The 11,744-nt window shown below is 38.8% G+C and overlaps 2 protein-coding genes across 3 annotated transcripts; one reads left to right on the forward strand and one right to left on the reverse strand.

The window, feature by feature from the left end:
* Positions 1-292: 292 nt before the first annotated feature.
* LOC131331307 ((S)-8-oxocitronellyl enol synthase CYC1-like) lies at positions 293-2,197 on the forward strand. Its single transcript, XM_058365190.1, has 2 exons — positions 293-639; positions 830-2,197. The coding sequence occupies exons 1-2, from the start codon at positions 601-603 to the stop codon at positions 1,949-1,951; spliced, it is 1,161 nt and encodes a 386-aa protein (XP_058221173.1). The 5' UTR covers positions 293-600; the 3' UTR covers positions 1,952-2,197.
* A 256-nt stretch (positions 2,198-2,453) lies between these two features.
* Positions 2,454-5,937, reverse strand: LOC131331308 (mediator of RNA polymerase II transcription subunit 28-like). Of its 2 annotated transcripts, none has more exons than XM_058365192.1 (4): positions 5,776-5,937; positions 4,639-4,843; positions 2,899-3,011; positions 2,454-2,780 (listed from the first exon to the last, which is right to left on the reverse strand). In XM_058365192.1, exons 2-4 carry the CDS (start codon positions 4,796-4,798, stop codon positions 2,646-2,648), a joined length of 408 nt encoding a protein of 135 aa, XP_058221175.1. In that variant the 5' UTR covers positions 4,799-4,843; positions 5,776-5,937; the 3' UTR covers positions 2,454-2,645. The 2 variants fall into 2 exon arrangements, with proteins under 2 accessions (XP_058221175.1, XP_058221176.1); XM_058365193.1 differs by having other exon boundaries at positions 4,639-4,870.
* Between the last annotated feature and the right edge of the window lie 5,807 nt (positions 5,938-11,744).

Below are 11,744 nucleotides of genomic sequence, written 5' to 3' on the forward strand. Positions count from 1 at the left end.
ACAATTACAGTTGGTAAAGCGCATTACAAATTGAATTCTAGTAACGAAATTTTATTGCATTTAACATTACAAACGATTCTTTTGTAAGATGAATATAGGGTCCGTTCCGGAAAAAAAAAAAAAGCCCTTATGATCGATCCAATAAGTGTGGGGGGGGGGGGGGGGGGGGGGGGCACAGAGAGAGAGACAGAGAGGGGACAATCATGACATAGAGGATGGTCGGGAGATGACTGTCGAAGTTTTTTCAGTGGTGTTTTCATTTCTTTGTGGTGGGTAATGTCTAGGCCTATTAGGTCATTTAGTTTGGCTCAGTTGATACTCATTTAAAACCTATTACTCCGTAGTAAATGGGTTAGATAGGTTTGGACTCATTTCAATTCAGCTAACAAATGAGTTAGGTTGAGTCTATATATTAGTGGATGGACTTAGATTGATTAATGAGTTTAGGTTTAATTTGCTACACCTAGTGTAAATACTATATAGTACCAACATATACAACAGAACTCTTAAATCAGCTGCTTGCCTTTGCACTCCATCCCCTCCTTTACTCCTTTGTATTCCCATTTTCCTCTTCCTCTGCTCCCTCACCAATCTAACAAAATGAGCTGGTGGCTGGATAGATCTGTTGGTATGGCAAAGGTATATATATACATTACTATCACATAACTGACATATCCACAATTTATTGACATCAGTTTCTACTTAATTATCAAATATGTTTCCACTACTTTGAAATTTAAGATTTTGGTGTGTTTTTTTTTTTTTAATTTTTTACGAACAAGATCAACCTAATTAGAATAATACGAATTCTGGTGTTCTTGATTTGCAGAAGGAATACGAACAAGAGGAATCGCCAAAGAGTTGCAAGAGCGTCGCGCTAGTAGTTGGCGCGACCGGCATCGTGGGCAACAGTCTAGCCCAAGTCCTCCCGTTATCCGGAACCCCGGGCGGTCCATGGAAGGTCTACGGCGTTGCGCGACGTCCTAGGCCTGCCTGGACCGCCAACAACCCTCTTCGCTACATCCAGTGTGACATCTCCAACGCGGAAGACGCGATTACCAAACTGTCCCCTCTCGCGGACGTCACTCACATCTTTTACGTGAGCTGGATGGGATCCGAGGACTGCGACGTCAACGGAACCATGTTCCACAACGTCCTCAAATCGGTGATTCCGTACGCTCCCAATCTCCGTCACATTTGCCTCCAGACCGGCATCAAGCACTACTTCGGACTGTTCGAATCATACGGTAAAATCCAGAAACATGAATCCCCGTTCTTGGAAGACGTGCCGAGGTTGAATACCAAGAACTTCTACTATAACCTCGAAGACATCCTCTTCCGAGAAGCCAAAAAGAAAGAAAACTTGACATGGTCGGTTCATCGCCCGTCTCTAGTATTCGGGTTTTCTCCGTATAGTCTCATGAACGTGATCGGCGCACTGTGTGTGTACGCGGCCATTTGCAAGCACGAGAAGAAACCGCTGACGTATCCGGGAACAAAGGGTTCTTGGGATTGCTACGCAGACGCGGCCGATGCAGAGTTGATAGCGGAGCACCAGATATGGGCGGCGGTGGATCCAGGCGTTAAGAACGAGGCGTTTAATTGCACGAACGGGGACATTTTCAAGTGGAAGCAAATGTGGGAATTGCTGGCGCAGGAATTTGGGGTGGAACTCGTGGGGTACAAGGAGGGGCAGGAACAGAGGAGTTTGGAGGAGATGATGAAGGACAAGGGACCGGTATGGGACGCGATTGTGAGAGAGAACGGGCTTCTGGGCACTAAGTTGGAGGAGGTGGCGCCGTGGTGGTTTGCGGATATCGTGTTCTGCTCGGAGGATTTGCTGAGCAGCATAAACAAGAACAGAAAGCATGGGTTCTTGGGGTTTCGGGATTCGAAGAAGTCGTTTGTTTCTTGGATTGAGAAAATGAGAGAGAACAAAATTGTCCCTTGAGACACAAGATATATGATTTCGCCTGTAATAAGATAAGAATGAAGGGATTGATTGCTTTCTTATTTCTCATCACTAGCAAATAAAATGCCACAACCAATGACTGTTGCTCGTTTGCTTAATTTTTGATATTTTAGTTGTGTTTCTTGTTGGTTTCTTGCGTTTGTTGTATTTCGGTAAGGTCACTTTTGGGCCGTGTAATCATTTTTCTACTTTCTATATATCTGCATCTGGCGTTTTCTCGAAAAACAAGCTTGTCTGATATCAGATGAAGTCATTAATTATAGCTTATTAAAGAAAAACGTATTTCCCGTGGGATGAGAAGTAAGAAATAAACGAAAGGTCTTGGTTATTTTCTGGTGCTCCTCAGATAAGAAAAAAAACAATGTGAACCAAACGGGTTGACAAACTGTTAAGTCAAACTCGCGGGAGGCAGTAGGCACTAGGCTAACTGTTTTACCCTCGTTTCCCAAACTAGAGGCTAATCCTACAGAACTTGAACTCGTGCAGCAAAGCAAAACTGAAGTAGATAACACCCGTCATCGCATCAGTTCATGACCTCTACAGACTACAAGGAGAATAGATAATCTCTGAAGTCTTCATAGACTGAAACTGATGATTTAAATAGAACCAGAAGCACAACATGAATCTCATAAATTCAGATGAAATAATGTGCTATATTGGTAGACCGATACTATCACACCCTCTCTAACTCGGTATTGTGTTTGTCTAGCTGGTCTTTCAACTCCTTTCTCCACCCTTGGATCAGTCTTTCTTGCTTCTTGATAAGTTCAGACTTGATCTTCAATTCTTCTTCCATCACAGCGATTTCCTGTTCGTCGCACACAAGTGCAAACAAAAACAATCGATCAAGATTCAGAAAAAACTAAGGAATGCGGAAGTAAATAATTTTTTGTTGATTTCAAGAACCCTATTATTATGTGCATTACCTTTTGAAGGGTTTCTGCCTTTGTGGGCTGATCATCGCGTTCCAGACCAACAAAATAGAGTTGAAGTTTTTTGGCAGCCTCCATGAAGTCTCTGGCATGTCTCTCAACATCAACTGAAGCAATCAAACCATAGTTAGCTACTTAGCTATTTCACATAAACCTATATATTCTACCAACCATGTACAAATCCCTCCCCCACTTTAAGACCGAATTTTCTAGACGATGAGATGTCAAAAACTTCTCTGCAGTATAAAAGTTCAAAAAACATAAGGGGAAGGAAAAAAAAAAAAAAAAAAGCCTTGTGGACAACGGGACATTCTTTGAGAGGGTGCTAAATAGTTGATCTCCATAGATTCAAGGACGGCCATTTCTAATCGATGAGGGACCCCCTTTAGAAGGAATCATACCAAGAAATCAAGGGCGGAGGTACTTAGTACAAGTGGGGTCACTTGACCCCACCAAAAAACTTTAAATTGCCCCCAATTTACTTCAAATGCACACAAACTCCAAGCATTCTTTTACTTTTTAGAGCTGATAGTATTATGAATGAGGCCATCATGCATTGCTTCCAAAATATAATAAGTTTTTGGGACCAATTGTAACGGAAAATTATATTTATCAGTATATTTTTACCTTATAATTAACCTCTTAATTTAGTTATTTCTTTAGATTACAAATTAAAAAATAATAATAATAATAACTTGCATACAGATCTAACTTTTGACCTCACTAGCTAAAAATCCGAGCTCTGCCCCTGAAACTCTGAAAGAGAGTATATTCACATTCAAGGCCATCTCTGCACGATATAACATGGCATATGGACAAACAAAAATTACATCAATGAATGTAAGGATGTACTGTAAAGAAACTCATACGCTTTTGGAATCTAGAGGATAATGTGTCAAAAACTTCCCTGCACATAAAAAACAAAACAAAAGAAGAAACAAAAAAGTCTTATTGGACCATTGGACATCTTTGAGACCATATGAATCTGTAAGACCCACCAACAACTTTGTTCAATCTTGCCCACGATGAACAATAGATTAAACAGTTTTCCATTGGAACTCATATAGTATCTTTTTCATACCATGTCTCTACACTGACACATTAGATCTTTGTTCGGTTCACGAATTGGGCAAGCAGTTGGAAAAGAAGGTGGAAAGGAAAATGAGGTTTTCCCATAACCAATTCCTAGTTCCAATTTCCAACCAAAGGTTTCATAACTTCTTTTGTCCTCTTAGAAAGCTTTCAAGAACAGTAAAGGCACACCAGGGACATCGGTTGAATGGGTTCAACGCACTGAAGGAGACTTTACAAGAAATAAACTGCTGTTTCATGTCACACATGCCGAAACTTGTCACACATGACCGAAACTTGGCTGCTATTCCCTAATCGAACATGGATCATAAAACCAACACATACGTACACACCATCTCCTTGCAAGGAAGATGGCCACAAAATCAGATAGAAAGCACTCAGCTAACAGCCAAAAACTTCCACAGAAAGTACCCATGGCACACTTCGTGGTTGCCATTTCCTTAATGGAACAAGAACTAATCAAGAAAACAAAGGTAGACCATTAGCCACATCAGAATAATATTCCTATATGAGATGCGCACAAGATGTTTATGTCCCATAAAACCATATATCATTGTTGGACAACTCAGAATTTTCTAAGTACAAATAGCTTTGTAGGTTTTAATTCATGATGTGTACAAGAGAACACACGTAGTCACTTACTTTGATGAGATGGGTGGGGAGAACGGTCTATTGCTTGGAGCTCTCTTGCGGGCAAGCACGGAAGCAAAGCAGCCTCCAAAGCCATCACACAAGCAATCATGTCCTCCCTTGGTGCAGAGGGAGACTGCAGCTGTGGATCAAGAGCATGTTGTGGATCCATGAGAGAGCAGAAAGTACTTTTCCCTGGAGGTCAGAAACCCTAAAGCTGCAATGAATCGAAAGTGACATGGAGCTGGTTCACACAAAATCATCATAATTAAAACCAAACCAAACCAAACCAAACCGAGCTTTATGTCCCAATCACTTGGGGTTGGCTACAAAATCATCATAATTAAAGCAAGAAATGCCTAACTCCAAATTAAACTTCCCGAAGCCTCAACAATGAAACAAGTAAAGGGATGATGGATGATGCAGGACAATCTGGCTGTGCTCATCAAAATCAAGGGGACATTGCATCCATTGCAATAAGAGAAACCGGGACCGAACCGGGAGTAAATTTATGGGGCGAAACTGGCCTGTTCGGTCCAGTTTTTGGCCCGGTCCGGTTTTTTGGTTTCCAGCAACAACAGCCCTAGCCGTTGCAGGGTTCTTAACCACATTCTTAGCCATATTCCCATTCATTTTCCAACCCAAATCAGAACCCTTCAAGCTAAAGTACCTAAACCCAAGAAAACTCCTATTTAATGGCAAATTGGGTTGTTGGCTCAATCCCAATGTAGGGTTCTTAACAACTTTCTTAGCCAAACTCCCATTTACTTTACTACCCAATTCAGTACCCTTGAAACTGAAGTACCTGTACAGTAAATTGGTTTGTGGGCTCAATTGGTTTGCTGGGTTTTGGAAAATTCTTGGTGTTTGTGAGGAGAAATAGGTTCTCTGACAAGGTGAGAGCCATGGAGAGAGAGGAGTGGGATTTGGGTGATGAGAGAGAAGCTGAGATATGCCACTAGAGGTAGTTGGGTTTGTGGGTGGTGAGGGTTTTGGTGGGATTTGATGGTGGAGGTAATCGATGGATCTTGTTGAGGGTTTCGACATTTTTCTCAATGTGTTTTTTGAAGATTGGTGAACAAGCAAACTAAGGAAATCAAAAACTTTGTTCGATTGATTGACTGAGAATGACTTCAAATGGTTACTTACAGATTGTGAATGAAACAGTGGGGTTCCGGCCAGCGTTCGCCTGGGTTCCGGTGGTTTGGCCGATGGGGTTCCGGTCAGCTTTGTCCTTTGCGCAAGAAACACGGTGAAGTCGATTTTTTTGGACCAAGTAACGAAAAAGACATGGAGTATATTACAGTGTTTGCTCCGTGTTGGCGAATTCTCACTTTTATCCCTAAACTGCCCAAAATATAAAATAAAATGGGGCAGTTGTTCGGTAATTTTGTTAATGCATGATTTTTTTTCACCCCATTTAAGTGAAAACGTGACATTTTTGGGTGCTAATCGAGTCAAACAAGGTATCGCTTAGGCTTGATTCGGACTTCTTTTACATCTGGTCAGGCTTGGCTCAAACTTGAGAATTTTTTGAGATTAATTGTTTAAGCTCGACTCATGTGTTGGCATTTGTGATCATGATAGGATTGGCTTGGCTTTTGAAACTTGCAAATCGAACTAAAACTTTGAAGCTTGAGTTAATCACGTGAATTTCCAAGCGTATACACGAGAGAATGAGAAAAGTACCAAGTCAAAGTTCAACAAAATGACAGTCAGACCTTAAATCTTCAGAAATGCTACTGGTACAGCAAGGGCTGTACAGACAGCACGTACAGCGGGCTTTTGGATCCGTCTCAGGTTCAACAAAGATAATTGGAATCGCTCATTTTGTTCAAAATATTTATTTTGGGGTCTCCGTAAAAAATCAGCTTCATCCGATATCATTAAGGGCGTTTATGAAACGTCCAATTTCGCTTCAAAATTTAGGCTAGCAATTTAGCAAATATGGACATTTCATAAATGCCCTTCACGATATTGGATGGAGCTGATTTTTTACGGGGACCTTATAAAAAAATATTTTGAATAAAATGAGCGGTTTTGATAATCTTTGTTGGACCTGAAACGGACCCAAAAGCTCGTTTACACGCTGTCTGTACAGCTCTCTTGCTATACCACTAGCACAGTTCTTATATCTTTATGTTATTTTTTAGTTACCCATTATTTTTTTATATTTATGGTTTGGACCCCTATTCATCAGCCTTTCGAGATAAACACCCAACCCACATGCTCGAGCTTGGCTTCCGATTCCTAAACAACAGTCAAAGTAATTGATCTTGGCTTGTATTTACCTCTATTACAACCACCACCACACCACTTGCCGCCACCATGACCACCATTTCTCTAGCACGCTACCACATGCAATCTCCATTTCTCCATTGCCATCGGCACCAAAAGCACATGATGAACATTAAATAAAACAAAAAGAGAACTACTTAAAACAACATGATCACAATTTCATCGATCTTTGTATTAAAAAAATTAATTCAGCTCTTAAATTTTTTATCAAGCCTTTTAACTTAAGAAAATCAACAATTATGGATTCTCAGCACGTAATTATGAATTTTCGATTTTGTCAAACAAACACCTGACTTATTTTTGTACTAGTGTAGAAGAAGTACTAAAATGGAAAATTTGCTCTGCAAAATGAAAAGGGAAAGAATATTGGTGCTTGTCAATAAATCCGTTAAACACAAGGGGCTACTTTCGTATTTCATGCTAAGTTTTGCAATTGCCATGTTTAGATAATATTCTTATTTTTTGAGACTTATTTATCTTTACGAGACATGTCATTATTTCATAATATATTATTTTTAACTCAAAAAATAAGTATTTATATTTAATTAGTGAAACTTTTATTTGAAACTTGTGAAAAGGAAGAGAAAGAATGGGAAAATTTAAAAAATTTCTCCCCCATAGTTTAGTGAGAAAAACGAAAGAAAATAGAAGTATATAGAATTGTACAGTACTTAGGGCCTGTTTGGATGCGGGAAAAAAATTGGGGGTAAAAAATATGAAGGGGGGATAAGATAATATGGGGTATTAATTTTGATGGGTTGACCCACATTGATTTGATGTATATGAAGGGGGGATAAAATAATACGTGGTTTGAATGGGGTATTAAAAAGGGGGATAAAATTTAACTTCGTTTGGATGGTTTATAGAATGGGGGGATAAGAAGGGGTGGATGATGGGAAAAAATGTCAAATAACTATTTTGCCCATGTGCAGAGTTATATTTGATTATGTATTAAAACCAGTATATAAATTTAAATATCAATATATTTAAGCAATTTTGCACAATTGAAAGTATTAGAAAATGAATTTATTAAAAAACGTATATTCTATAAAATTTATATTAAAAAACGTTTTTAATATAAATTGTTCGTATTTATGTATGATTTTTTTTTTTTGGAAATTGTTTTTGTTTGTTTTAATGAAAAGACAAATTAGGATAGATTTGAATGGAATTTTTTTTAATTTAGATTGAATGGAAAGTGAAAGTTGGTTGAATGGTGAATGGTGGATATATTTTGAATGGTGGATATATTATTGAATAGTGGATATGTAGTTGAATAGTTGTTGAATTTTTGGTTATAAATAGCAAGCAAACTTGGTTCAAACTCATTCAATAATTTCAATTACAAAAACTTGTTTCATATTTCTTTTTAGTTGTATGGCTGGTCGTCCGCCTCCTCGTCACAATTGGGTCCAGGCTGAGGAGATGCTATTGATTTCGGAACTGAAATCAATGGCGGTGTCCCGATTGTGGACCACCAGCAGTGGACACTTTCGTCCAAGTTACATGAGCTACTTGAAACGTTTCATGAACAATAATTTTCCCGATGCTAGCATTGAGGAATAGCATATTGAAGCGAAGATAAAGAAGTGGTGCCGTACTTGCTTCATCATTGTCAACCTACTTGATCGTCCCAGGTTTGAATGGGATGCAAGTCAAAACATGGTGGTGGCTGAAGACGACGTTTGGGATGCATTCGTCCAAGTAAGACTTAATAAAGTGTTATAAATTTTTGTAAAATGTCAAGATATTTTTTGTTCTTAATTTTTTCATTTTGACTTAGGTTAACAAACAAGCTAGGGAGGCAAGAGATGTTCAATTTCCATTGTTTGAAGATTGGCGTGTTTGCTTCATTCCTCCTCCCGAAAAGCCCGAGGAGTAGGTCAAGATGGTGGAAAAATAAATAGCATTATTCATGGATGTTATGTCATTTGTTATCTCTGTTCATGATGTTCGAATATAATGTTAAAACGTCTTCATTTAAAATAAATTACAACTTGTCTCCGTTCATAACATGTGAATTTTACATAATATTGAAACGTTCAACTTCATTCGGAATGGAGAACAAGTGCCAACAAAATACAACCTACAAACCTAAAAAAAAACATAGAACAAACGACCAGCATCCATTGATTTCATGTTGAAGTCCCACCGCACTTGCAGATGTGGAACTTTTGGCTTCCAACTTTGTGAGCTCGTATCTCTTCTCGTGAAACTTGAGCAATGCTTCTTCGGCTCCATCGAATGTCTTGTATCTTTTCGCCATGCTTCCTGAGTATCTATTAACTTAGAGTTGAGCTTCTCCTCAAGTTGTATAGATGCCCGGCTTACGCCCAACGAAAACCACCCAATAATAGTCTTTTTCTTCACCTGTCATTGAATATTCTATTCGAAAATAACATTATAAGTCACCACAAACGCATGAACCAAAATGCCTCTTAATCACTAATAAATAGTTGGAAAAAAAAACCGCATTTGGCTTAAATTTCATCATCGCCAATTGACACATTTAGGACACAGACTACGACACAAGTAACAATGGTACCATATATAAGAGGACTTTTGTAGTCAAATAGTTGCAAACATGTAGCTCAGATTTGTAGACATCTTTTGCAAGGACTAGGCTGCAACATGAATTGCCAAATGACCCTCTCAAACATTGCCCCGCCTAAGTCCCCAACGTGTCTTGTTAAATTTTCATCATTGCCACATACATAGATATACACACACAGGTTTTGGCCTCTATTTGTGGGTTAAAGTTGCAGGTTTTGGCTCAGTTTGTGGCTGCATGTTCATTGAGTATATACATGCAGGTTTCAGTTCAATTCGTGGCTCAGAAAACTTTCATCATAACCACACAAAAATCTGAGCAAAAACCCTCAGTTTTAACTCAGGAATGCAGGCACAAAACTTAAGAAAAGCCCCACAGTTTTCACACATACACAGAAGGCCACAAACCTGCACGTATATTACCATAAACTGAGTCACAATATAAAAACCAACACCTCATCACCAAAACTGAACCAAAGGCACATAACAGAACCAACCAATGCAGTTTTCAAGCACAAATAGAACCATAATACTAAACCAAAACCTGCAGGTTTTACTGAACCACAATTTGTTTGCAGGAAACTGAACCAAAACCATGGCAGAAACTTGAGCAAAACATAACCATAGGCCACAAAACTGAACCAAATAGATAATCAAGAGGAAACTAAACGAAAACTGAACCAAACAGACAAGCAGAACCAAAATTGAACCAAAAGTGTAGCAGACAGATGACGAAAGCCAAAATTGAACCAAAACTGTACCAGACAGACAAGGCCAACCAAAACACAACCAAAACAAATAAGCACAACCAAAACTCAACAAAAACTGAACCAAAACAGAGAAGGATAACCAAAACTGAACCAAAACTATAACAAACAGATGAGCAGAGCCAAAACTGAACCAAAACTATAGCAAACAGATGAGCAGAGCCAAAACTGAACCAAAACTGAACCAAAACAGATAAGCACCGTTTAAATTGAAAAAAAACTGTAGCAGACACATGAGCAGAGCCAAAATTTAACCAAAAATTGTACCAAAACTGAGCACAAAACAGGACCTGAGCATAAAACACAACCTGCATGTACAAATAGTGACCAAAACCTATAGCTTTAACCCACAGATATAGTACAAAACATGCAGTTTTCAATGGAAACAAATAGAGCCCAATACTTGCAGTTTTAAACCAAATGAAACAGAGGCCAAAAGCACAAAACAGAACCAAAATGCTGCATAAGTACATTATGTAAACATAGGCTAAAAACCTGTAGTTTTATACCACAAATAGAGGGCAGCCTACTGAACCAACCTCTGCATCTAAAAACAGAACCAAACACTTGCAAATTCATCCACAAACACAAGCAAATGGTAGCCAAAACCTGTACCACCACACACACACACACACTCACTCAGAAAATCAGAACCGAAACCTTATCCCACAAAATTGAACCACAATGTAAGCACAAAACTGAACCAAAATACTTTAGTTTTAACACATAAATATAGGCCAGAAACATTGATACAGTTTTATCTCATGTATCCATTTGGCTCAGAAATGTTTCATCATAGCCACCAACATATGAGGGCTTCTTCATAAAATATTCTAACTATTTGTTAGAAATCGAGAGACATATGAGGGTTTATTCGTAAAAGATCGAGAGGATTACCTACCAATATCTCATAAATAAGCCATCACATGCCTCTCAATCGCTAATAAAGAGTTCAAAACCATAATTAAGGCATTTGGCTCAGAGTAGTAGACAAATTTTTCAAGGCATTAGGCTGCAAGATGAGTTGCCAAATGACCTTCTCATGTTGCCCCGCCTAAGTTCCGTACGTGTCTTGTTAAATTTTCCTCACAGCCACACACACACACATACAGGTTTTTACCTCTTTTTGTGGGTTAAAATTGTAGGTTTTGGTTCAGATTGTGGCTCCATTTTGGTTCAGTATAGACATGCAGGTTTTGGTTCAGTTTCTGGCTCAGAAACTTTTCATCATAGCCAACCCAACCCAATACCTGCTTGTTTAAACAGAACCGAAACCTGTATTTCTTACCCACAAACATACCCCAAAAGTGAACTTTAACTTGCCTGTACCAACAGTTGTAAACCACAAACAGAGGCACAAAACTGCACTAGTTTACACACAGTCACTCACAAAACAAAACAGAACCAAAACCAAACCACAACCAGCAGCTTTAAAGGAAACCAAGCAGAAGCCAAAACCATGGCAGAAAACAATCCAAAAATGAAGCCACAAAACCTTGCAAT

The sequence above is a fragment of the Rhododendron vialii genome, chromosome 6a (genome assembly GCF_030253575.1).
Source record: "Rhododendron vialii isolate Sample 1 chromosome 6a, ASM3025357v1".
NCBI classification, from domain to species: domain Eukaryota; kingdom Viridiplantae; phylum Streptophyta; class Magnoliopsida; order Ericales; family Ericaceae; genus Rhododendron; species Rhododendron vialii.

What these genes read in the sequence shown, in the direction of transcription:
- LOC131331308 (XM_058365192.1), bottom strand. Translation starts at nt 4,798, where the DNA reads ATGGATCCACAACATGCTCTTGATCCACAGCTGCAGTCTCCCTCTGCA. An exon ending in TCCCCACCCATCTCATCAAA is followed by an intron (nt 3,012 to 4,638) that starts GTAAGTGACTAC and finishes TGATTGCTTCAG; the next exon opens with TTGATGTTGAGAGACATGCC. An exon ending in AGGCAGAAACCCTTCAAAAG is followed by an intron (nt 2,781 to 2,898) that starts GTAATGCACATA and finishes TGCGACGAACAG; the next exon opens with GAAATCGCTGTGATGGAAGA.
- LOC131331307 (XM_058365190.1), top strand. Translation starts at nt 601, where the DNA reads ATGAGCTGGTGGCTGGATAGATCTGTTGGTATGGCAAAG. An exon ending in GATCTGTTGGTATGGCAAAG is followed by an intron (nt 640 to 829) that starts GTATATATATAC and finishes CTTGATTTGCAG; the next exon opens with AAGGAATACGAACAAGAGGA.